Here is a 27,395-nt window from a genome sequence, read left to right on the forward strand (position 1 = left end):
CCCGCACTGTTTGTTGCAGTACCACATGGCGGTGGTGTTGTCCGTGAACTCCTGCACTACTAAGGAATGCTTTGAGTGCAAGACAAATCGCCCGAAGCTCCAGAAGGTTGATATGGAGCCCGGACTCCGCCGGAGACCAGAGGCCTCTGATCTCTGCCTCCCCCATGTGGTCGCCCCATCCCAGAAGTGATGCATCAATCACACTGTGAACTCTGGTTGAGGAAGGGAGAGGGGTCTGCCATCGGCCCAATCCTAGTTCGTTAGCCACCACTGCAATTGGTGTGCAGTGCCTTCCGAGATCTGAACGCAATCAAACAGGTTCCCTTGATGTTGAGCCCACTGGAACTTCAGGTCCCACTGCAGAGCCTGCATATGCCATCTGGCATGGTTCACCAGCAGGATGCAGGAGGCCACCAGACCCAGTAGTCTGAAGATCATCCTGACCGAAACCCGGATAGATGCTGAAAGATCGGAATCATAACCCAAATATCCCAGACTCTCTGTTCAGGAGGATAGACCCGAAACTGAGTTGTGTCCAGAAGCGTTCCGATGAAGAGGAGCTTCTGATAAGGAATCATGTGTGACTTCAGCACATTGATGAAAAACCCCAGCAAATGCAGGAGGTTGGCTGTAGACAGGAGGTGGGAGCCAACAGTCTGGGGCGAGCCTGCCTTCAACAGCCAGTCTTCGAGATAGGGGAAGACTAGAACCCCTGATCTGAGCAGATGAGCAGTGACCACCGCCATCACTTTCGTGAATACCCAAGGGGCACTGGTAAGACCAAAGGGGAGCACGATAAACTGAAAATGCTTGTGGCCTACCGTGAACTGCAGGTAGCGCCGGTGAGATGGCAGAATGGGGATGTGAAAGTAAGCGTCCACCAAGTCCAACGCTACCATCCAGTCTCCAGTCTCCTGGGTCGTGGGCAGACAGGACCTGAGCGAGCGTCAACATTTTGAACTTCTCCTTCCGGAGGAAGCGGTTGACGTTCCTAGATAGGACGCAGGTCTTTGTCCTTCTTGGGCACCAGAAAGTAGTGGGAATAGAAACCACAACCTACTTCGGGGACAGGAACGAGCTCGATGGCTCCCTTGGTCAAGAGTGCTGAAATATCCTGTTGGAGAAGGGCCAGATGATCCTCCGACATGCAATGGTACTGAGGGGGCATGGATGGAGGGGCAGTCTCGAAGGGGAGGGAGTAGCTCCTTCGGACTATCTGCAAAACCCACCTGTCCAAGGTCATGGTGCACCAGTAGGGGAGGTGATGGCGAATTCTGCCCCCCACTGGCATTTGTTGGCCCTGAAAGGTCGGACAAGGACTGCTGCAGAGGGGACTGTGGTGGACTGGCCCACCTGCTGGCCCCCAGAACCATGGCACTGGTTCCCACGTCCCCAGCCGTGCAGAAGCTGAACAGCTTGCGCCGGCCTGTGGCCCTGGCCAAGATGTGGCGGGGCACCCCTTCCGTAGCCATGAAAGGGGCAAAAGGCAGACTGCGCAGGGCGGGTGGTGAAGAGGCCCAAGGAACTGGCCCTAGCTCGAGAGTCCCTGAAGTGCTCTAGCGCGTTGTCTGACTTGTCGCCGACAAGGCGACGGCCATCAAAGGTCATGTCCAAAAGTGTGGATTGGACATCACCCGAAGAACCAGTCGACCTCAACCAGGCGTAGCGTCGAATGGCTACCGACTTGGAAATCATCCTGCCTAGTGAGTCGGCGGTATCCAGCCCACAGCAGATGGTAAACTTCGCTGCGTCTCTCCCCTCGGCAACTGCACGGGAGAGCACAGCCCAGGCCTCCTCCAGGCACTGGAAAAGCACCCGCACTACCGTATCCCACACAGAGTGGGTGTAACGGACCAACAGAAATGCTGTGTTTACCGACCGCAGTCCCAAGCTGGAGGAAAAAAACATTTTCTTCCCAAGTTGATCCATCTTTTTGGATTCCATATCGGGTGGTGCGTTAGGGAATGCGCCTCTGGAGGTGGAGGCTTGGACCACCAAGCTCTCAGGGTGGGGTGTTGGGAGAGGAAAGTGGGGTCACTAGGGGCCGGGCGGTAGTGTCGAGCAATCATCCTGTCCACAGGAGCCCCTGTGTTGGGCCTGGACCAGGTGCCCAAAAGGATGTCCATGAGGTCTTCATTAAACGGCAGCAGGGTCTCAGAAGAGCTCGCTGTCGGTTAAAGCACCTCTGTCAGGAGGTTAGTCCTGACTCCCACCACTGCGTATGACACTCCCTCCTCCATAGCCATGGCAGGAGGAGACAACATGCCATGGTCTAGGGACTAATCCAGATCACTGGCTTCCGCCAATCCTGTTCATAACCTAACTGGTCAGTTAAAGGGTCCCCAGACCCCTCCCAGTCTTCCTCACCCTCCTCTGGCTGCCAATCTGGTCTCAAACAGCCAGGGTAGAACAGGGGTACAAAAGTACCCATTGGCGCTGGATCCGGCATCGGTTGGCGCCAGTCCGGCTCCGTGTCTACCGCAAGATGAAGGCCAAGGTCGACGTCGGCTGAGGACACAGCCGATGCCGGCTGCGTATGTGGTGCCAGTGGAATCGGTGCTGGGGGAGGAGTAACAAGGTCGACCGGCGCTGATCCGGATCTAGGCCTGGATCCAAGGGGACCCTGCGGCGCCGAGGCTGAAACCGCTGGCTTCAAAGGCCCAAGGCCCCCAGCAGAGTCCGCGGGGCCTCAAGGCGCCCCAGCGGAGTCAGGCTGCCCAAAGTTGGCGTGCATCACTTCGTAAAACTGACGTAGCTGGGCACGGGTTGGTCCCTGTCCCGGGAAGAGGGGGAAACCCGGAGCCGACCCTACGGGCTCCGCACACAGACCCACGGTTGAGGTACCACCCGCATCCCTCATCGGGTCTGCCAATGGACGGGGAGAAGTCGAACAGCGACGATGGTTCTTTGACTTCTTCTTGTGCTTTGACTTACCTGACCCCGAGTGTGAAGACTTGGACGAAGAATGGTGTTGGCACCGCAACCGGTCCCTCAACCTCCTACGCGACTGGGACCTCGAACGGCACGGAGCCGACTGCCGGGTCTCAAGTAGCTTTCGGGACCGCTCCCGAAAAGACTTCAGGCCATGGTCAGGCAGTTGGAGCACGACTTGGGGTCATGGTCGCGCTCCAAGCAGTAGAGGCACACCCGGTGCGGATCCGTCACCGACATCAGTGGGTTACAGGAACTGTAAGCCTTGAAGTCTGGCATCCCTTGGCACCAGGAGTCGATGGACTCAAAAACGAAGTCGACAAATGTTGAGAAAAAGTCAGTCAAAAAGTGACTGGAGGTACCACTCTCTCCGGATCTACGCTTGCTGGTGCGGAACTGACGTCAGCGTGCGAGGGAGGCGTCTAAGTAGCTACCGCGATGTCATCCCGGTGACCACGACGCCAACGACGAACACGGAGTCGACCGACGCCACCTTCTGACCCGCAGGGGTACTGCTGACAAAAAAACTTTCCAGATCCAGTCTGACGCCTGGGGGTAATGTTAAGGTATTGGAATCTATACCTAACTGTTTCTTTCAGATAAGCTGGATACACCTGCGTACCCCAAGCATGGACGTGACAGCACATTTCGGAGGGATGCAATATTGCCAGGGGCACCAGGCATGGGTGCTCATTGTCACCTACCCTTTCTCCTCTGGCCTTCGAATTGCCACTGGCCACAAAATTGGGAGAAGGGAATATGTGTTGGAGGTTAGGCACATATTGACTTTTTCAGGCCGATGACATGTTGCTCTATATCCGAGCCAGGCTGATCAAAAACAGCAAATTATTGCTTTATTTCCATGAGATCTCTGCGCTTTCAGTTAATTATGTTAAATCATGTGCAGTCCCCTTACAACCCAATGATCCACGGAGGGCGCCAACCCTTGGTGGCCAGACACTTAGATGGGAGACCTACATATTTGAGTGTCAACATAGATCATGAACAACAAGACACTAAAAAGGTAATTCACACTGAGCCATTAGGTAGCTGCACTCGCAGATATCCTTCTGTATCAAGTTGACACTGTTAGTGGCGGGTTGCCTAGCACTTTCTAAAATGGTATTTGTCTCCGCCTTCTATGATACTTTGCCAACCACCCCTTTGGACTATCCTCAAGTGTGTTTAAAGAGCTCGATATTTTGTTTGGGCAACTGATTTTGGCTTCAGACAGAAGCAGAGTAGCACTTAGCAAATTGAGGCTGCCCACTGACAAGGGGGTGACTAGGAGCACCAGATTTGCATAACTATTACCTAGCTGCCTAATTACAGTGGGGGGCCAGATGGTTAGCAGGTAAACGTAATCGGGAAAATAGCCTTTCCCAACTACAGATAGACGAACGGGGCTTACAGTCCTTGTTATTCCCGGGTCAGAGTCGTCTTCCTGCACTTCCACTGCTTCCTACCACAGCAATATGTTGTTGGAAGTGGCCTTTAGATGTGCACGAGGTGCTGTCCCATATGCCCCAGAAATTCCACTCAAAGAACTAGGGGGGGGGGGGGGACCGTCACACTGACTCCCTGCATGATCCAATCCTGCAAAACCACGGGTATAAAAACACTGGTGGATCTTTACTCTGCCCTGATCCCCTTTTCCACATTAGTGGAGCAATGGGACCTCCAGCGGGGCTAAGTCTTGCTTTATAACAGAATTCAAATGATACTACAATATCACTGGCAGGAGAGACCCCATTAAACCTTGCACACATACATTAGCGCAAATACTTCATACAAAAGGATCAGGTCGCCGCATGATCAAATGGATTTCAAAGCCCAGTTGGAGTACACGGGGTGGACCTGCAGCCCTTCAGGAATAAGTGGGACATGGACCTGGGAGGATGCTTACATGATAAAGAGTTGGAAAAAGACTTAGAGTACCCCCCTAGAGTGTAACAAAATTCTCGATTTAAATACTTACAATGTAATATCTTGCATAGAGCATATCTTACTTTGAGGGCGCTTAACCGGATGTTCCCTTTCATACATGCACATTGCCCTCGTTGCCCTGTGGGTTTACCGGACATCCTACACATGAAGTGGACTCGCCCCAAAATACAAGCTTACTGGATCGCAGTAATGCGAGAAGTAATATGGGTGACTGGTCGAGACCAACTTACATTCGGTGGAGGGCTGGCTATTAGGCATTTATCCTAGACAGCAGAAACATAGGGTTAGCATAAAATGTATTGGCCTGGCACTGTTTTTGGCAAGCAGGGCGATTACTAAGAGGTGGAAATCACATAATACCCCAAAGATGACACACTGGAGAAGGGAAGTGGGCTATTGGGCTGACCTGGAATTTAAAGCCTTGCGCCGAGAAGGATATAGAGGATGGCATTAGAAACCTATATTAGATAGATGGGAGGCCCTGATGCGAGCGATGGCAGATGCAGACAGAAGCAATCCCTTGCCGCATTAGTAGGACATAACACGATCCTACTTGATATACACTGCCCATGGAGGTCACTGCCCCATACACATTGGTAACCCTTAGGTTTATGTCCAGAGTGCATCACGCTCTACAACTCCCCCCTTTACTGGAAGCCATGGTATACGGTCCATGGTTGCACTACTAGAATGCCCACTCCCCCTCGCCCGAAAATTGTGCCTAACATATCCAATAATTCCATCCCCAATTGTGGAAACACCAGTAATATGCAGCAGCTGCAGTATTACTCTAAGGATGTAAACGTGGAGAGCTCCCATGCTTGTGTCATTCTCTCATCAAAGTGTTTGCTGGGTGGGAGTTCTTCCCTACGTTATCAGGCTTGTTATTACATGCTTACCTACTAATGGTTGTTATTTTACTCTATTGATAACATGCTCGACTCATAATGTTTATCCTCAATTTTGCTATAGCACATATGTCATAACATGACAGGATCAAGATTTATACTACTTAAAATACTTTTTGAAAAATTCCAACAATTCCAACAAGCAGGGTGCAAGGGAGGGACTAACGGGGCAGTAAAAAGAGAGACAAATATGAATTGGTAGGGGACTTGGGGCCAGATGTAGGTGAGGGACATTTACCGACTCATAAATACCGAATTTTACCGATTCGGTATTTATGAATCGGTAAATATGAAGGAGGGAGATGTAGCTAATTTTTTATTTAGAAATACCGAATCGGTAACATTCGGTATTTACCGATTCGGTAAATACCGATTCGGTATTTCCTATTGATTCCTATGGGCTGTGAAGCCCATAGGAATCAATGGGAAATACCGATTCGGTATTTACCAAATCGGTAAATACCGAATGTTGCAAGGGTGCAGGGGGTGTCACTTTGACACCCTCTAGCACCTGAAGTAAAGGCATGTGTGACATGTGGCACACATACATGCCCTTAGGGCATGTCTGTGTGTCACATTGCACAGTGTGCATGCACAGATGTGCATGCACACCTGGATTCGGTATTTTACCACACAATAGGATTGTGTGGTAAAATACCGACTCTCAAGGGCCTGTGACACTCTTAGGAGTGTCATCTACATTTGGATTTACCGAATCGGTAAAATTACCGATTCTGTATTTTACAGAATCTGTAAATTTACCGAATCGGTAAATTTACCGATTCTGTAAAATAATGGCCCCTACATGCCAATTCCTAAATACCGGTCGGTAACGCCCGAAATCGGCCGTTACCGACCGGTATTTGGGCTCCTACATCTGGCCCATGGTGAGGGAAAACACAATATTTTGTAAAATAAAAAAAGTTGATGACTTTCAAAACAGAGAGGGACAGAGGGTGTGTGTGTATTACCCTGTTTGTATGTAAATATTCCTGGTGAAATCCGACAGAGACCTCACCATACCCGACTAAAAGCACCTGTACCCAACTATTCACCAGAAAAAAATTTTTTGTGGGGCGAGGGCATAACACCCAAAACACCCCCTGCCTCTTACATCCATATGTTCAACAAAGTACCTTCCACTCCTGCACTATTTTATGGTCGTGTAATCTTTCCTTTTGTTACAAAACTGATGTCTGCTCCTTGAATGCCCTACAAACACGTTGCCTTAGGATTTGGCTACAAAGTCAGAAATTCTAAAGATAAATCAGGCCTGCTAGACATAGAAGGATCTGTTCTCGGGCTTCTCAATTCCCTCCCGCCATCACCCCCCACCCTTTGTGGGAGCAGAAAAATAGGTAGACCTTTACGTTTACATTCTGTAGAAGCATGCAATAATATTGTGGAGGTCATTTTGAAAGTGTGCTGGCATTTCTCTACCAGGCATTTCAAACTTGTTCTTAAAATGCTTTTGATTTAACCTTTCCTTCAAACTGATACTTCAAATTTTGGATGGTCAAAACAAGTTTGCAAAAAAAAAGTGTTCATTTTAAACGGACCGATATAAGAGAAGTTAAGTTTTAAAATACAGATTTACTTACCTGAGTTTCTGAGTATACTGTTTGACCTTTTCCAGGGAAGCTGCATTGATCTGAGCTTGAAATTCCTCCACAGAGATGTTGTCTCTGTAATAATATCCCTCCATGCTTTCCAGTGCTGTGTGAGAGAATGAAACATAATTAAATATTCTTTATTCATGGTGTGTGTAATTACTGAGCGCTTCCTAGTAATGATAATGCATCATTTATAGAGCATGACAATTTCCTCTGTGACCTACAGAATAAACAAGAGATATTTATAAACTCAATTAAATAAAATTCAAAAGTGTAAACAGAAAAGAAAAGCATTCACTTTGGTATCACTGTCATGTGTTTTCCATAGCGAGAATGAGATAGTCATAGGTCTAATGGAGATATGGAACGTTTGGATTGATTGTAGGAATAGCACATGCTGCACCTTTAAATGCATACGTATGTGGAGATCCTGTATAACAAAAGGGCATAGAAGTTACTAGTTACTAGTCCAAGAGGGGAGCCATGCAGAGTGATCTGTCAGTACACCTCAAGGAAAAGTTATTGAAGGACATTTCTTATAAACATTACAGCACAGCTGAGCCTGAGTTACTGGAGTGGGGTGGGGTGGAGGAAGGATCTTCCTGACCAAGTTTAGTAGCTAACTTTCTTTCAAGCCCTGAATTGATGTGCCCCGCAAAGGAGAGCTCAGAACAAAGAGGGCCCCCAGGTTCTTCATTATTTTTGATGGTTTAAGGGATGCGGCTACCTGAAGACCACGCCAGCTCAGTAGCATTGGGCATACGGAATATCACTAGCCAAAGAGACCATTGTCTTTTGACCACTCAGGTGTAGGAAACATTCCTTTATTAAAAATAAGTGTTTTAGGGCCAGATGTAGGTAACTTCAATTTACCGACTCATAAATACCGAATTTTACCGAATCGGTATTTATGAATCGGTAAATTTGAAGGTGGGAGATGTAGGTAATTCTTAAATTTGAATTACCGAATCGGTAACATTCGGTATTTACCGATTCGGTAAATATCGAATCGGTATTGCCCATTGATTCCTATGGGCCTTGTAAATGTAAATGTGTTGGACTTGTAAAGCGCACAGCTGCCCGTAAGCGTCCCGGCGCTTGCTTAGGGAACCCGTCCTGGTATTCCCCTGTGAGAAACCCCGGCAGGGTGTCCACAAGGTGAAAGCCAGGCATCCCGCCGCGAGGGGCCGTAGTGGAGATTAAGCAAGCTATTGCCCAGAGTCGCAGAGTGTGACCCCGTGAGTTGAGTAGGCACCAGAGCGAGAATTGTCGAGTCCGTGGAATCTTGAGCCCGAGACCCGCCGAGGCGGGGAATCGAACCCTGGTCCACGGTCGATCTCAGCTTCCGGGTCTGCCGCCTCTAACCACTGAGCCACGCTTCTCCTTAGGAATCAATGGGCATACCGATTCGGTATTTACTGAATCGGTAAATACCGAATCCTGCAAGGGTGCAGGGGGTGTCACTTTGACACCCTCTAGCACCCCAAATAGAGGCATGTGTGCCATGTGGCACACATACATGCCCTTAGGCCATGTCTGTGTGTCACATGGCACAGGTGTGCATGCACAATTCAGTATTTTACCACCCAATAGGATTGGGTGGTAAAATACCGACTCTTAAGGGCCTGTGGCACTCTTAGGAGTGTCACCTACATGTGGATTTACCGAATCGGTAAAATTACTGATTCGGTATTTTACAGAATCGGTAAATTTACCGATTCTGTAAAATGATGGCCCCTACATGCCAAATCCTAAATACCGGTCGGTAACGGCCGAAATCGGCCGTTACCGCCCGGTGTTTGCTCTCCTACATCTGGCCCTAAGGCTCTTCTTTCTACTCATAGACATATCTACGTGCCAACCACATACATTTGAGTAGTGTGTTTGTTATTCTGATAAAAACTCATATGTATGTAAAGAAAAAGAAAGAGCAGACATATGGTGCCCATCAAGTGGTCTTTTTCTTGCTGAACGTAGTGTGACTACTTGCCCATGGTTACTCCAACTGAGACGATCTTTGATCCATTAGGTGGCCATGATGATGATTCACGTTCATTTATGCAGTTGTGATAGGTAGTATTTGGTGCGCCATTCCATAGTACACTGCCAAAAGGTCTCAAAGAATTAGAGCTCCTGCTTGGTTCACGTGCAGGGTATCAGTGGATCTTCACTATGGGGTCGATTCAGATCCGGTAAAAAGCGCTCCGAATTGACGTTCAGAGCGTTTTTCCCATACGAATCGTACCCTGCAATGTCCCCCGTACGTACGACGAAGTACGATCTGTACCAGGAGCCGTACTCCGTACGAATCGTACAGGGACCGTACGAATAAAATCTCCCTCGGAACCCACTGTACGCGACATCTGTATTGTTCGCGGACGCTTTTTCCGAACCGGCAAGTACGATTCGTGTTGGGTACGCACCGTACGACCCTTGTTCTACGGGAGCCGAAAACAGCCGTAAAAGCAGAGTTCGCCCCGAAACAGGTACGGAACGGCCCCCCTCGGGTACGGTGCGTACACCCCATGATCGCAGGTGTACGGTGCGTACCCCTGCGATCACGGGGTGTACGCACCGTACCCTGCGATCTTGGGGTGTACACACCGTACCCCATGTACGCTGTATGTACGGTGCGTACCCCATATTCGCTGGGTGTACGGTGCGTACACCCCATGATCGCAGGGGTACGGTGCGTACCCCTGTGATCATGGGGGGGTACGCACCATACGGTGTGTATGTGAATGTCCGCTTTTCCGTACGAATCGCCCTTACCTGACATGGACCGTACAAATCGTGTCCTGATACCCCGGTCGGGATCGTACTCGTCGAGTCGTACGGGGTGTGTACGAGTCGTACGGAGACGGCTCCGGATGCGAATCGTACAGACGAGAATTTTACCAGATCGGAATCGGCCCCTAAGTGTTTAAGAATACTTCTGCAACCTACTCTGGCAGGTCTAAATGCCAGAGATGGTTTATCAGTCATGGAATTGGCTGTATATGACTGTGTATTCTTGACAATGCTGGTGAGCTCTATTTCACTGTTGGTAGGAAGATAGCAGGCTACTTGTGTCAACAAATGTCTTCTTCAGGGGAGGTGACAATTTAACATTTCGAGGTAGAATGGTAACTGTACTGTCTAGGAGGGAAGAAGGGGTGATCTAGATGGAGTCAGCATGTAGGCCTAAGGCTTCTATGAAATAATTTCTCTCTTACGCCTTGTTCTAGCTCATGGATTTAAAGGAAAATAGGTTAGCATTGAGTCCGTGGGTTGATAAGTCGAGGGAATTGTGGAGACATCTGGGTTGTTTATGAAATAATCATCAATCTTCGAGTTTTGAGGTGAAAAAGTATGCATCTTCACCATATTTGTCATAGGCCTTGCAGGTTCATCAGGTTTTGTAGAGAAACAAGTTGCTATTCGAACTACTCAAATTTCAAGTTGGGGGCCTCAGTTGATCTTAAAGGCATGCACAGTTTGTTTGGACATTTTACTGGATGATATCAGCTTGTACTAAAGCCCTTAAATTGTCCTGATCTTAGTCTTTTCCACTTTTTATACAAATTGGAGTCAGTATGTTTCAAGGATGCCAGTGGTGATCACATCATACACTATCTGGTTTATTTTTCTTCAGGTTTATTTTAACTATACCATCCATTTCAAATACGACGTTTGAGTATAGTGATTGACTGTGCACAAATCGATACCTGGAGATAGGTTTCATCAGAGAATACGACAACACTCTTATCCATAGTGCTCAATGGGACATAGGTTATGGATGTGCCCTTTCTCACCAATTGTCCAGATGGTCAAGCGGCTCATCTTTGATTAAAGCAAGGGGACTGCTTCTGTTCATCCAGGCCAGGTGGTTGACAATCCTTCATCAGGCGTAGTATTCAGACTTGACTATCTTTCAAGACAGCAAAACTTGAAAGGAGAACCCCTCTACTCTAGTGCCAAGGTTTGTGAGTGCCACCAACCAGAGATGGAACACAGCAACTCCGATGTAGTTGAACAGGCCCCAGAATTCTCCCCCATACACCCAGCTGGAAAAAGTACCACAAGCAACTTGGAATGTATAGAAATAGGTGAACCCAAAAGGTGGCAAGACTTTGAACCAGAACCCTGGAAATTTGAGTAAACTCATACTCACACACACAAAAACACACTGGTCTTCTCAAGTTGGCATTTGAGACCTTATCTGTGCTGGACTAGAGTACAGTTCAGGAAGGCATTTTCACACCTTAGTTTTATGACCATGGGCAGTAAAGCAACCCTAATGCTACACCTCTGCAATATCATGAATGTTACAGATCATGGAGAAGGCTGCTGGACTATTGTCCACCTACCCCTGATTCACCAACACTGCTTACTGTTACCACACAAGGAATTTGCCTCGTCAGGGTTTTTACTGCCCATCATCACAGTAATACACAACAAGCCACCTGAATCTCATATCTGCATGCACTCAGCTAAAACTATGGCAGACATGAATGTTTGAGCACTGCAGTCAGCCCTGCTGGATAGGTGGAGAATCTGGCCCCTGCTATAATTGTGAATAGGTTATTGTCCTCACGGTATGCCACTATCCTTGCATCGCTGTCATGCTTCTTCCCAACTTTTCCTCCCATTTACAAACAGGAAAGATGCCTGCAAACCCCGAAGTAGACAGACGGAAATAGGAGCATGAGAGCAGAGTGAGAGCCTGCATTAAAGTATATCTAGGCTTTCCAGTTTTCAGTTTCTATTTTTGATAAATTCTGATGGGGTTTTTTCAGTTTTTTCAATTCCTTAAAAAAACAGTGGTTATCAGTGGTTACACATTTTTGCGCCATTAAAACCACATAAACAGTGTTTTTCCAGTGTTTATGGAATTTGTATTTAATTTTAATTATTGCTTGCTTTCTGCACTGATGGTGCATTTGTATAGATAGCGTGTTTACAGGGTATAAGAGGTCCAAATACATTTTTACTGCACCAGAATGGACTACAAAGTCAATAGCATTCTTCATTAACTCTGAAGATTGTAAAGATGCTTTCAGCATACCATCTAGCAAGTTACAGGGATCTCTTACACTGAAGCACTTCCGCTCAGGTATCGATTTTGACAGACCATCATACAACTTTTTCACATACATACCTGAATTACTGCAAATACAAACAATATTACTCCAATCTTTATTGAACTTGGTAGGAACTTTTTTCAGCAGCATTCCAAGTGACACTGTGTTGCATGTTTACCAAACGTCTGATGTCATGTTTTCACCACTATCTCAGATGCTTGGTGACACCATTCTTTTCACATTTACCTGTCACTACATTTTGCTTTGAATGTTTAAAACTTGGGGTGTTTGGTAATTCACTTATAATCAATACTGACTCACTAGAAAAGGGGGCTGATGTATCAAAGAATTTCACCCATTCTCTGTGGGTAAATGTGATGGTACATATTAAGAAAGATTCCTACGAAACCAGCCATTTTACCTATCAGTGAAATCAAATATAGCCAAAATATCAAATATGATTTTGATATTTCCCGATTCTCTACAGTTTATAAAATAACTAAATAAGACATAAAAAATGCTTCTAAACATGTCATCTTTAGACCCAAGAGCACAAACTGAAAAAAGCAGAAGGACGAATAGACAATGTTTTAGTGACATCCCTAAACAACAAACCTCAAGCAGAATAATGTTAGCCCAGTCTTTCTTGATGCTACCCTGTATAACAAAGTTACATTGTATTGGCCCCATCAGAAAAAAAAATGTCTCTTTCACTCATCTTTTCCTTTTTAGGTCGAGGACCGAAGGCTGCGCTTGCGCAGTCTCCGGGAGGAGATTTAATGATTTTGAGTCAGTTTCAGTAAGGGGGCTTGACCCGCCTCTCTCCTCCATTGGCTGGCTTCCTAAACGGAGGCCAGCCATTGGAGGAGACAGGCTTCACTCCAATAAAGCCCCGTCTCTTTCGGATTCGGGGGCGTGTTTTTTGCCTTCTTTCGCCTGTGACGTCATCCGTCACTCAGAACAGCCAAAACACGCCCCCGAATCCGAAAATTTTCAGCGCTTTGGGGCCGCCATTTTTTTTTTGTTTAGCTCCATGTTCACTTTTCTTCCGCTGAGATCCTGGCACTACATGTGAGCGAGGGGCTGCACGGATTTCTTGTGACTAACAAAGCAGCAATGTTTAAGATTGCCCGAAACCTAGTCACAGGATAACAACGGATACATTCGAGGGAATATCGACGAAATATCATTCGAAAACTAAGGAAGCCGGGAAAATCCTGCCACTGTTCATTTGCTGTGCAGCGTTAGATAATTGAAGCCCAAACTGCTCTTTCTCGGCTGGATTTCCAGCGTCGGGCAGTTGCTTGCAGAGGGTGAAGCCACAGGTGGCGCTGCGCGCATGGCGTTCTATTAATAGCGCATGCCCGTAACCACGGGATGTCACCGTGGAAGAGGCGCTGCAACAGTCATTAGAATGGGAGGCCTCGTAGCCGTGATGCTCTCGCGGAGAAGAGCAGGCAACATCTGGGGAATGTGTGCATTGCAGCTCATTTGGCAACTAATGGGCTGGAATTAAAGCTGCTGCTCGCTGCTACGAGAGCTCGCGCAGGCTCCTGCATTCTGATGAACACAGAGACCTAAGTACCAACCCCTTTATCGACAAAAACACCACAAGGAAGGCTGCTGCGAATGACGCATTTGCTGCCGCTTAATGCTGGCCATGCCTCCGTGGCCACCAAGACTCCCCTAGGCTCCTTCTCGTCCTGTGGGCCGGCCGGCGGCCCGCTGCTGGTGCCGGCCCCGCCGTGGGGTTGAACGTGCTGGGAGGCGGCCTGAAGCTGAATGCAGTGATAGAAACGCTGCAGTGGCAGCAGCCGGCACGGTTTGAGCGGGAGCGGCGGGAGCTGCGCTGCCAACTCGAGGCCCGGCTCCAGCAGCAGCAGGCCCTGGCGCTGCGCCACTACCAGGCAGCGGGGCCTCCCCGCAGGCCCGGCCTCATCGTGCAGCCGACGCCACCGCCCGCTCGGCAGGCCTCCCCGGCCCCCGAGCAAGAGGAGGACTACAACAATGAGAAAGAGGAGCCCGGAGCCGAGGAGCCCACGCCGCCCCGGTACCTGCCGCCCCCAGGGCCCAGCCTCCGGACTCTCCTCAGGGGGCCCAAGCACCCCCGGAACACCCATGCCCGGACACACACACTCCCCCACGCAGGGGCGCAGGGGCACCATGAGTGGACCTACGAGGAGCAGTTCAAGCAGGTAGGACCAATCTTACATGTCTGATGTACCGGCCCCCTCGTGTTTTTCTGCCCATTCTGCCCCTTGATTGTGCCGTTTTTCTTTTTGTTGTTGTTGTGCCGGCCAGCAGCGCTCCTTCGTCTCTCCTCACCCCCTTCCCTCTGCCCGCAGCTTTCCTTTGTCCGGCTCTCGCCCCCCTTCCCTCTGCCCGCAGCTCTCCTTTGTCCCGCTCTCGGCCCCCCCTTCCCTCTGCCCGCAGCTCTCCTTCGTCTCTCCTCGCCTGTGCTGGTTCTCCAGTAAACCCAGGCTCAGTCGTGGACTTCACTTCAAGAGAATGGGGCAAAAAAACGGAGTGCCATTTCCAAGAGCAGGGTCCATTTAAAAAAAAAAAGAATAACTTACACCAGGGTGGCGACATCCCTATCGACGCAGATTGGTCATGGTTTCATTCTTAACTAACAATGGAGTTAAAAAGAAACGAGATTAAAATGCTGCTTTTTGGGCCAGGACCCAGGAGATGTAGTGCTTTCCACACTGTGTGATCCTGGGTGAATCGCTTAACCGCCCACTGCCTCAGTGCCCTCCTCTGCCAAAACCGGGAATGTTAAAAATCCGAGACGATACGAGGTGTTGAGCAATATGTGAAAATAATTAACATTTACAGTGACTTGTCTCCAAACTCTTTTCTGACAACATACCACGCGAAAATGAAGTTTGCCCCAGAGGGCGCAAGCAGTGTTTGAACAGCACACGCAGTGCTTTATAATTGAACATTTCCCTGCGAGGGGGGTGGTCCTCCTAATGCAGTCTGAGTGGTTATAAAATAGCTGTATTATCACCTGACAAGTGTTGACATTTTAAACGGAGGGCAGACACATGGGGAAATTGTGAGATTTCGACATAGGAGCGTATGACAAAATCCTGTTGGAGGGGGGTAGTGGCGACTGACCCAGCCCCGGAGCTCCCGGCGTATTAGAAGCTCATTCCAATAGGGAATCCCCCGTGATGCGTCAACCCATTTTAAGAACATTTCTCAGAAAGAGCGCCAAGTGTGAAGTGGTGGGCGCCTGCCAGGCGAGGCGTGAGGCACCAGCAGTCAGTGCAGTTAATTGGCGTGTACACACCGTGGACCCAAACATCCGGCTGGGCCCTGTGGGGCAGAGTGACCTGTGCCATATGTTCTAAACCCAGAACGCATTCCCTTGCACGTTCTCGGGATGGAAATCTCCCTCCTGCTAGACTTAGTGGTAAATTGTATTTTTCGATTGAGGCCAAACGACAACAGCAGCATTTCCTGGTATGGGAGAGGATGCGGAGACGACTCGCGCTGCTCCCAGCCCTAAACTTGGAAATGCTCCCTTTAGCGCTTTGAAGTGGATCATTAAGCGCTTTACGGGTGTGCCATGAGGCACGCCAAGGCGAGTGGGGGACCACCTGGCGGTATAGGAGAGTGGCCGTGTCCTCTTGTGTAGGGTGTACCCTCTTGAAGCCAATCCACCGGTTAGAAGCCCAAACTTCTCTTTGGCAGAGGCACGCTCCAGCTACCAAGCGACAGGCTTCTATAATAGAAGTTCTATTAGAACCCGGATCGGGAACATTGGCATGGATTGGGTCAGAGTCCATGGAAATTCCCCAAGATGATAAGCCACGCCCTGAAAACTACCCAACAATCTGGAATTATATATCCCTGTTATAAGTCCCTTCAGGAATCCGGGTGAATCATGACCACAGGCCGACGTCATCACAAAGCTCCGCGGGGTCAGTCAGGGTTGGCACCTCTCTTGGACAAAATGCAGACCATGTTTCGTCCTTGCAGATTCAGGGAACCCGTGGCCAGCGCTTGACACAGATGTGTTTATCTATTCCTTTTCAAAAGACAACCTGGCCTCTGCTGACTTTTATAGTCATTAAGGTACGGAGACTAATGTTTGCTGGTTTTGCCGCTATTCTTACAGGCCTTTACATAGGAAATACTGGCCAGGTGTAGTGGCGTTACATAGAGAAGGGGGCTGCATTCCCATATGTGACTGTCCTGGCACCCCCACCCCTTGGTGCCCAGCCCAAGCCCCCTCCGTTTGGGAACAGCCACGTGATTCCTGTGCTCAGCTCACATATTCCTTTTTCTCCAATTCCCCAAGAGGACTTATTATTTTCAGGAATTTTATTTAATGTCGGATTTCATACAGCGCTTACTGTGAAAAAATTCGCCTCGGGTCGCATCTGCATCAGATTTAGTGTGGGTAAAAGGGGCTGCTGGGTGGCGCTGAGATGTGAAGCCCTTGATGTGGAACATGCACACCGCCCAGACAGTGTGGGCTTCTTGGCACTGAAAGGACAGACACGGCGCATGCACAGCTCACCGCCTGGCACAGTATGGATGCGAGCGTAGGCGCCGGTGCGAAGGTGAAGGCAGTTCTGCCGCACACATACAAACAACTTTTCAGTACACAGTAAACATTTTACCCACGAGCACACGTGTTGCACATGTAAGACACATAGGAGCAATTAAACATCCTTGCATACATGCGCTGGATGTTTCCTCCCATCGTCTGCTAGACAAATAGCAGCGCCAGATTCTCACACCAACCACGCACGAGGCAGCGCGAGAGAGGTGCAAGCTTCCCTTGCACACGTACAACATGAAGTGCAGCAGTGCAAGCTTCTACCACCTTGAAGAGACACAGCATACAAGGTGCAGGCTTCTCTTGCACAGAGCACACGTGCAGGGTAGACAGCAGCAGCGCAAGCTTCACTCATTTGCAAGAGGCACAGCATGAGAGGTGCAAGCTTCTGTTACATGGAGCACGTGTACAGCACGGACTGTAGAAGTGTAAGCTTCACTCACTTGCAAGAGCACAGTGTGGGATGGTGAGAGCACAGCATGAGATGTGGGGGCTTCACACACACACGTGCAACTTGAAGTGTAGTAGTGAACGCTTCTATCACCTGCAAGAGGCAGACGTCGGTTCAGCAAGCACATGAGCTGTAACAGTGCAAGCTTCCATCACTTGCAAGAGCACAGCATAGGATCGGGCGAGCACATCATAGGCTGTGGAGAGCACAACATAGGTTGAGGCAAGCACAACATAGTATGTGGAGGCTTCTCTCACACGTACAACATGAAGTGCAGCAGTGCTTCAAAGCACCATCCTTCTACAGCACCACCGCGCCATCCTTCTACAGCACCACCGCGCCATCCTTCTACAGCACCACTGCGCCATCCTTCTACAGCACCACTGCACCATCCTTCTACAGCACCACTCCCCCATGCTTCCACAACACCACTCCCCCATAATTCCACAGCACCACCACTCCATGCTTCCATAGCACCACCTCTCCATCCTTCCACAGCCCCACCACTCCATCCTTCCACAGCACCACCTTTCCATCCTTCCACAGCACCACCGCGCCATCCTTCCACAGCACCACCGTGCCATCCTTCCACAGCAACACCGCGCCATCCTTCCACAGCACCACCGCGCCATCCTTCCACAGCACCACCGCGCCATCCTTCCACAGCACCACCGCGCCATCCTACCACAGTCTGTGTGTGTGCGTGGCTCTGTGTGTGTGCGTGGCTCTGTCTGTGTGTGTGCGTGCCTCTGTCTGTGTGTGTGGGGGGCTCTGTGTGTGTGTGGGGCTCTGTGTGTGTGTGTGGGGCGCTGTGTGTGTGGGGGGCTCTGTGTGTGTGTGTAGGGCTCTGTGTGTGTGGGTAGGGCTCTGTGTGTGTGGGTAGGGCTCTGTGTGTGTGGGTAGGGCTCTGTGTGTGGGTGGGTGGCTCTGTGTGTGTGTGGGTGACTGTGTGCGTGTGTGGGTGGCTTTCTGTGTGTGTGGCTCTGTGCCCACGAATAATCTCTACTACTCTCTAATGCTCACCTATTGCCATTGTAAATGACAACACCATTTATTTATGTTTAAAAAAAAAAAATGTCATGAGCAATGCCAATAGCTCTACCTTTAATAATGCCGAGACCATTACATTGTAAATGCTTGTTATGAATGCCACTTAGTTTGGGGTTGCAAATGTGTTTTTTTAGTGTTTATATGTTTACACCGGTGATGGCTATTTTCCTTTTGGTGGGGTTTTATCAGTTATTATAGGTTTAAACCAGATAGCTAAGTATATCATAGCGAGAGGTTTCCATCTTTGAAACGTCCTCTGCTGCCCAAGAGACTTTAACGATGAACTATTTCAGACATAACAGACTTCTTCTAAAATCTGATTGTCTTAGGTATTTAGTTTGACCTACATTATTGATATTGTAGCTGTGCATCTGTTGGCTACTTAACCCTTCTAGCATGATAAAGCATGACTTCCCTCCCCACAATGCATGAACTGACTGTCTACCAGACAGGCATTTATTTTCCATTCATCTATGAATCAATTTGTCCTATTCCTTGACAGCAGATGAATAGCCTGATCACTTATTTGTTGTAAGTTTCCCTGTGAGAAGGAAAATGCTACTTACCAGTATGCATCTGTTCTTGGCATAAAGAGCTGCAGATTTGTACACTTTTGCAATAGATCGCCACCTGGTGTTGGGCTCGGATGATTGCAGGTTGTTGTCTTCTTGGAAGAAGTCTTTGTAGTCACGAGATAGGTAACTCCTTCCTTGGACAATACTGCATATGGTCATCAACTCCATCCGCAGATTGTTTTTCGCCATGATGGGAAATGATGGAGTTAGTAGAAGTAAAGAGAAAGGATGTCCATGCATGTGCATCTAAATAAGATGAGAACTGGAACGGATACAAGTCCCGGGGAGGCGGGAGGGCGTGTACGAATCTGCAGCTCTACATGCCAAGAACAGATGGATACTGGTAAGTAGCATTTTCCGTTCGAGGCATATGAGCTGCAGATCGTACACTTTTGCATCGATTGTGCAGCAGTGTCTCCCCTAGCGGTAGTTGCTTGTATCCGTTGCAGTATTTTGAAACAGTGTTCTAAGGACAGCTTGGCCCACTGCAGCTTGCTGTTTGGCCTGCACATCAACACAATAGTGTTTAGTGAAGGTGTGTAGTGTAGACCATGTTGCTGTCTTGCATATGTCCTCTAGTAGTATATTTCCTAAGAAAGCCATAGAGGTTCCTAGTTTGCGAGTGGAGTGCGCTCTAGGAGGAACTGTCAGTGTACGTTTAACTTTTTGATAGCATATTTGTGTACACTTTACAATCCACCTGGCGATTCCCCCCTTAGTTGCCTTTGTGTGGGGGAGAGAAAGATACAAATAATTGTTTTGTCTTTCTAAAGGATTTAGTCCTATCTGTGTAGTATAACAGGGCTCTTCTAATATCTAAGGTGTGTAAAGCCCTTTCAGCAACAGAGTCTGGGTTTTGGAAAAACACAGGTAGCTCTACTGATTGGTTAAGATGAAAAGGAGTGATAACCTTTGGCAGAAATTTTGGATTAGGCCTAAGAACCACTTTATTAGGATGTATTTGAAAAAATGGTTCTTGTATTGTGAATGCTTGTATTTCACTAACTCTTCTGAGAGAGGTGATGGCAACAAGGAAAGCAGTTTTCCATGTTAGGAATTGCAATTCACACGTGTGTAAAGGCTCAAAAGGGGGTCCCATAAGTCTTGTAAGGACAATGTTTAGGTTCCATACCGGAGCAGGTGGTAACCTAGGTGGGATTATTCGTTTTAATCCTTCCATGAATGCTTTAATTGCAGGTACTCTGAAGAGAGATAGATGTTGCCTATTGTGTAAATAGGCTGCAATTGCTGCCAGATGCAGGCGTATGGAAGAATAAGCTAAATTGGACCTTTGTAGCTGTAAAGGGTAAAAAATGATATTTTGGATGGAAGCATCCAGTGGATCAATGTGATTATTGTTACAATATATTGCAAATCTTTTCCACTTAGAGGCATAACACGCTCTGGTAGTGGGTTTTCTAGCTTCTTTAATTATGTTCATACAGTGTGGTGGCAGGTTTAAGTAACCAAACTCTAAGACTTAAGGAGCCAGATCGCCAAATTCAGTTGGCTTGGTTCTGGGTGTCTTATTTCTCTATGGTTCTGTGTTAACAGGGAGGGCGTGAGCTTCAACTTTTGGTGTGGAACCAGTGAGAGATCTAGTAGTGTGGTGAACCACAGCTGACGTGCCCATGTGAGAGCTACTAGTATTAGCTTGAGAGACTGTTGTCTGAGTTTGCGCACTACTAGTGAAATGAGTGGGAGAGGCGGAAAAGCGTACGCAAATCTGCCTGACCAGTTCATCCATATCGCATTGCCTTCCGACCGTGGGTGTGGAAACCTGGCAGCGAAGGTTGGGCATTTTGCATTCTCATGGGTGGAAAACAGATCTATCTGTGGATGCCCCCACATTTGGAAGAATAGTTGAAGAACTTGTGGATGTATTCCCATTCGTGAATCTGTTGTGACTGTCGACTCAACAGATCTGCTATCTCATTGTGAATTCCTGGAAGGTGTTCTACTGTCAGGTGCATGTTTTGAGGAATGGCCCATCTCCAAATGTTCTGCGCGAGCTGGGACAGTTGTAGAGAGTGTGTCCCCCCCTGTTTTTGTATATAGTACATGGCTGCCATATTGTCCGTCCGGATTAAGACAGCTTTGTTTTGTACTTGCAATTGAAACGTTTTGAGTGCTAGGAAGATTGCTAGCAGCTCTAGATGGTTGCTATGGAACATTTTTTGTTGGTTGTTCCATTGGCCTTGTGTGGTATAGTGTAAGAGATGGGCTCCCCATCCAATGAGGGATGCGTCTGTTGTGAGCACTTTCTGTGGAACAGGCTCTAGGAACGGCCGTCCTCTTGTCAAGTTTTTGGTGTTCCACCATTGCAGAGAGCGATATGTACGGTCGTCTACCAACACCAGGTCTGTGAGCTGACCTTGAGCCTGATTCCACTGTCGTGCTAGACATTCTTGTAATGGGCGCATTTGCAGTCTTGCATGTGGAACTATGAAGAGGCAAGACGCCATCATGCCTATTAGTCTCATGAACACTCTGGCTTGGAGAGACTGCTGGTGTAGAAAAATGGAGACTAAGGTCTGAATGCTCTGTATCCTGGCTGGACTGGGATGCGCTAGAGCTGTAGATGTGTTTATGGTAGATCCTAGATACTGATGAATGTGCAAAGGCTCTAGGTGCGACTTGGTGTAGTTTATGGTAAACCCTAAGTCGTGCAATGTTTGAATTATTTGCTTTGTGTGTTGGACACATTGACTGAATGATTTTGCTTTTGTGAGCCAATCGTCGAGGTAAGGGAAGACATGTATCTGTTGTATTCTGAGATGTGCCGCTACTACTGCTAAGCACTTTGTGAACACTCGTGGTGCTGTTGTGACCCCGAATGGAAGGACTTTGAACTGATAGTGCTGTCCTTGTATGACAAACCTTAAATACTTCTTGTGAGCAGGATGCATAGGAATGTGAAAGTAGGCGTCCTTTAGGTCTAGTGTTGAAAGAAAATCGCCTTGTTGTAGTAGTGGGAGTACTTTGTTGCAGAGTGATCATGTGAAAATGATCTGATTGTATGTAATGGTTGAGGGGCCTGAGGTCGAGAATTGGCCGTAGTGTCCCGTCCTTCTTGGGGATTAGAAAGTACAGGGAGTAAACTCCAGTTCCTTGTTCTTCTAAAGGAACTAATTGAATAGCATCCTTTTGTAGAAGTGCTAGAACTTCCTGTTGAAGCAGAGTCATATGGTCTGTAGACATTGGACACTGGCTGGGTGGTATGTTTGGGGGGGGTTGCTGTGAGTTCTAGGCAGTAGCCATGTTGGATAATCTGTCTCACCCACCTGTCTGTTGTGATGAAATTCCAGACAGGTAGGCACTGTGATAATCTGCCCCCCACAGGAGTGGAATGCTGTAGGGGAAGCAGAGGGAAGTCACTGTTTGGGAGTGGAAGAGGAGCGGTTGTTGTTGTTACCTCTACCTCTTCCCTTATTATTATTCCCTCTGTATCCTGCTCTAAAGTAGCCTTTGTTAGAGGAGGTCTGTGTGTGCGTTTTGAAAGATGATGTTGTATCTGCGCCGGTTTGCTTAGAGCCTCCTCTAAGGAGCGGCGAAAAGAACTTCTGGTATGAGTGGATTGTAATGCACCCATAGACTTAGCTGTGTCTGTGTCCTTTTTCATTTTTTCTAGTGTAGTGTCTACTTCCGGCCCAAACAATTGGTTTGATTGACGGGCTGGTTCAAGATGGTAGTCTGCACCTCCGTCTTAAACCCTGAAATGCGTAACCACGCATGTAGTCTGAGTATAACACTAGTATTGACTGCTCTGGATGCTGTGTCAGCTACATCTAGTGCACATTTAATTGAGGCATTAGATATTAATTTGCCTTCTTGTGTGAGCTCTCTTGCCTGATCTTTGTATTAATCTGGGAGGTGCTCTAGCAGTTTTTCTAATTGATCGTAGTGAGCCCTGTCATAGCGTGAGAGCAGGGCCTGTGTAATTGCCATGCGCCATATATTTGTAGCCTGCTCAGCAATCCGTTTCCCTGACGCATCAATAACTTTGGATTCTTTGTCAGGTGGGGGCGTGTCACCAGAAGTCTGGGAATTAGCCCTTTTCCGTGCATTGGACACTACTAAAGAGTCTAGTGGCAGATGTCCCTTAATATAGACTGGATCAGATGGTACAGGTCCATATTTCTTTTCTATTCTTGGATTTAACACTCTACAATGTACCGGGTCTTTAAATACTTCCGGAGCATGTTTAATGACTCCTTTGATCATAGGTAGTATTTGCGTAGACCTTTGTGACTGCTCAAATGTATCAAGTAAAAAATCCTCAGGAGATTGAACAGGAGAAACTACAGGTGAAATGTAAGGAGGGATAGGAGAGGAAGAAGGTGAAGGAGAGGAAGGGTGCATTGGAGAAGTTGCACAATCTTTCTTTTTGGCAGGAACCACAGGTAGAAGTGGTGTATCTGCTGGTCTCTTCTTGTGAGGAATCGCTTCCACATGTCCAGTTTTTGGGTTGATATGGACTTTCTTTTGTTTAGGAACTGGTCTAAACAGTTGTTCTTCCTCTACAACCTTCTTCGGCATCGATTTTTTTCGGTGCCGATAGGGGATATTTTGTGTTTTTTGCTGTAGGAGGCGTTACAGAGTCTCGTGGCAAATTTTTCGGTGCCGAAGGAGGTTTTGGATTGGTAGGCTTGTTAGAGGGTTTAGGTGTCTCTGAATCAGGCCTTGGAGTCTTTGGTACCGAGGTTGGAGTTTTTGGAATGGACACAGGTCTCGTTGGCCTTGAGGCGTCGGACGCTGGCTTTCCATCTTTATTTTTGGAACTGGAAGGTTTTGGATCCGGAGCTTTTTGCGGATCCGGTACAGTTTTCGGCACCGGTGCATCTTTTGGTTTGGTTGCCGAAGGATCTTTGTCTTTGGGCACCGAAGGGCGTTTTGGCTTCAGTGTCGAAGAATCCTTCGGTGTTGAAGGATGTATATGCTTCGGTGCCGATGGAAGAGGTGGAATTGGCACGTGTGGTTTTGTCGGTGCCCGGAAGGCGTAGACATTTTCCTTGGAGCTGAGCCCGAAGGCGGGGCGTCTGAGGGGATATTTCGGTCTCGAATGGGCTCTATGGGCGGAGTGCTGACCGTTGCCTTTGGCTTGGGTAGTGTCTGTTGTGCAGGGGCAGGAGTACTCACGGGTTGACGAGATGGAATTGAGTCATCTGAGTCCTCTGCCTCTGATATGATCTGGAGATCAGACGAGTCTTCCTCAGCGGCGAGTGGAGCCTCGTCCTCGGAGATGTCCTTGCCCTCGGAGATGTCTTCTTCGACGATCTCCTCCTCGAAGATGGCCTCCAGTGCTGTAGCCGTTCTCCTCATCTTGTGTCGACGTGCCCTCTGATCCCGAATGGTCTTCTTCGATCGGAAGGATGCACAAGCTGTGGAGGTCGACTCGTCGTGTTCCGGCCATAGCCAGAGGTTGCAGACCTCATGATGGTCGCTATGAGGGACTTTTGCTCGACATACCGGGCATCTCTTGAATGGAGTTCTGTCCATGAGGCGTAGGCCGCACGGCGCCGATAGGCCCAACGGCCTGCGTCAACGCACCGGAATGTAGCTGATGATGTCGAAGTACTCTATTCGATGTCGATATTGTTATATAAAGTTTTTACGCTTCACAGTTGCTGAAAAAGTCTTTTCTAATCGGAGCGGAAAACTTTCAACCGAACCCAGTGGTGGAAAAAAACAATCTGAGGATGGAGTCGATGACCATGCGCAGTATTGTCCAAGGGAGGAGTCACCTATCTCGTGACTACAAAGACTTCTTCCAAGAAGACAACAACCTGCAATCATCCGAGCCCAACACCAGGTGGCGATCTATTGCATAAGTGTACGCCCTGCAGCTCATATGCCTCGAACATATAGTTTTAGCTACACATGTGCCCGTTTCAGTTAGTCATCAGCTCATGCAGTGAAGTGAAATTCAGTAAGGAGACACCAGGTATACTCCAAAGATTCAGTCCCTGACTGTTTTCCATGTTTCCTTCTCAGGTCCCTTGGCATGATTGGTATCTTTTCCCCTAGTCTACTAAGGGCCCTGCTACTGTTGTCTCTGATACAGACATACCAGGAGTCCTTCTTCAGGGTGGAGTGGTGCTTTGTCAAATCCCACCCAAAGGTCCTATTTCAATCTATCAGATTATTACAGGACAAGAAATAGGGGGATAAGGATCCCATCCTAAACAGCCATAGTAAATTAGCAACCTTACCCCCCATTAAAGACCACGCCAATTCTAACTTCAGTGCCACGTGCACAGCATCAAACAAAGGGAGGGTACAGAGGAGCAAAACACCAACAAGCCAAGTAATACAACTAAATATAATACATTCACAAACCTTTTGCAAGTAGTTTCAATATCAGAAAACAATTGTAGATGTAAATTCATTTTGAGGGTGTTAATGTGGTTGAAGTACAACTGGTGAGAGAGCAGTGGATGAGGTTTCTCCATAGGGAAACATATTTTTGACGGGGAGAAACAAAATAATAGTTTAAAAGTGACAATGTACTTCATCATGACAGTTCCACATATAAAAAACAACACAAAAATATTTATGCACGTGAGTTTTCGTCCAAATATCACAGATGCCAGGTACCCAGGAGGCCCTTGGATTTCTTTGAGAATTCAAAAAAGAGGCCAAAATGTAAGCCTATGTGCTTAAATTCCAACTTTTTAGGAGAATTGTTGCACCTATCAATAATTTACTCAACAGAAATCAGACAAAAGAAACACTAACTTTTTAGCCTTTCCAGTTTAATTAGTTTTCTATTTAGTCTGTTGGTGGAATACCACTAATTAGAGCATGCTCAGCTTTCCAGGAGCCTTTAACAGCACCAGTCATTATCAGACATGGAACGACCAGCTAGCTTGTCACAGATAAAACAAATCAGCGTATACTTTGCTCATTCACTCTATGACTCAATATACCTATTTAATATAAGGCTGTTATGTAACCTCTAATTTGCATGCATGCTATATGCCAAATAACACATTTCTCTCACTACACTCATGCAACCTAATTCACACAGGCGACTCCCTCATGGAATTGCATTCAGGCCCGCTGAAAGCAAGTGAAGGAAGTATAACAGCCTGGCACATTTTATGAGCCATTTAAACTTGATTTGAATGACACAGTCAGAGCTGTCCTAGACACAAAACAAGGTAAGGCACCGGGCCCTATTTGTATCTGAATTGGATATTTAGGCCCCATATATATAAACCTCTTAACTAAGTCCATCTTGAGTGGAAATAGCCTGTATCTATAAAAGGGGGATGGAGACAACCTACATAGCTATCGGCTGGTAAATCTAATCTACAGAAACCTTTTAGGCACCAAGTGATAAATAAATTGTAAAAGTGGTAGGACACCTATAACATTCTGACACCGATGGCTTCTAGGCAGAATGTGGGTACTGTTAATCAGATCTTCAGATTTAAAATCATTTACTGGAAGATAACTGTATTAAATAAAGAACACTTGTATGACATATTTGTTGATCTGAAATCATACTTTTACCTGATACGTCGACCAAAACTGTGGTCTGTCCTGGGCCAGGTGGCGGTTACAAACAACATCCTATCGGTCATTATTCACATGCATAATTGCATATTGGACATTATGCTCCAGTGAGGTGGGGTGTCCAGGGAGAATTGACTGAGCGCATCCTAATAGAGAGGGGGCATGGCAGGGTTGCGCTATGGCACAAACCTTATACTCGATGTACGCTATGGCACAAACCTTATACTCGATGTATATTAAAGTTGTCATGAGTTACCTTAATAGTTGTACTAATAATTCACCTATAGAGGCAGTCTGCAGGATTCCAAGTCTACTCTTCACGGATAATACTCTCCTCATTTCCAAAACACCTTGGAGAGCTAAACAACGGTTAAATAAGTATGAGATATTTTGTAACACCTGAGGATTAGAGATTTACCCCTCAAGGACTACATTTATGGCTCTTAAACACATAAATCTTCCTGGGGTGGTATACACTGATTAATTTGAGCCTGGAAAGAATATGGGGGTTAGATTACTTGGGTGCCAAAAAAATAAATAATTGGACTGGTCAAGCCATATTGGAATGAGATCCATCAAACTGCAGCAAGGCATCTCAGGGATTTTTACATTTTTTAAATCTTCGTTCTAAAGGTCTGTTTCACAAGCTTTACATATCTATAACATGCACACATTGGGTGGAGCCCTTTATGGGGCAGAGTAATGAGAAAATATACAGTTAATGCAACTATCATTTGTGGAAAATACATTTCTGAGATCC

At 47.4% G+C, this 27,395-nt stretch overlaps 1 protein-coding gene across 1 annotated transcript in view; it reads right to left on the reverse strand.

Moving 5' to 3' along the window:
- Positions 1-27,395, reverse strand: part of PREX2 (phosphatidylinositol-3,4,5-trisphosphate dependent Rac exchange factor 2) — a 1,276,790-nt gene that overhangs the window by 242,666 nt on the left and 1,006,729 nt on the right. The window contains exon 36 of the mRNA XM_078687188.1: positions 7,388-7,502. Coding sequence (XP_078543314.1) covers positions 7,388-7,502 — 115 coding nt within the window. The remainder of the gene's footprint in view (positions 1-7,387; positions 7,503-27,395) is intronic.

This window comes from Lissotriton helveticus, chromosome 4_1 (genome assembly GCF_964261635.1).
Source record: "Lissotriton helveticus chromosome 4_1, aLisHel1.1, whole genome shotgun sequence".
NCBI classification, from domain to species: Eukaryota; Metazoa; Chordata; class Amphibia; order Caudata; family Salamandridae; genus Lissotriton; species Lissotriton helveticus.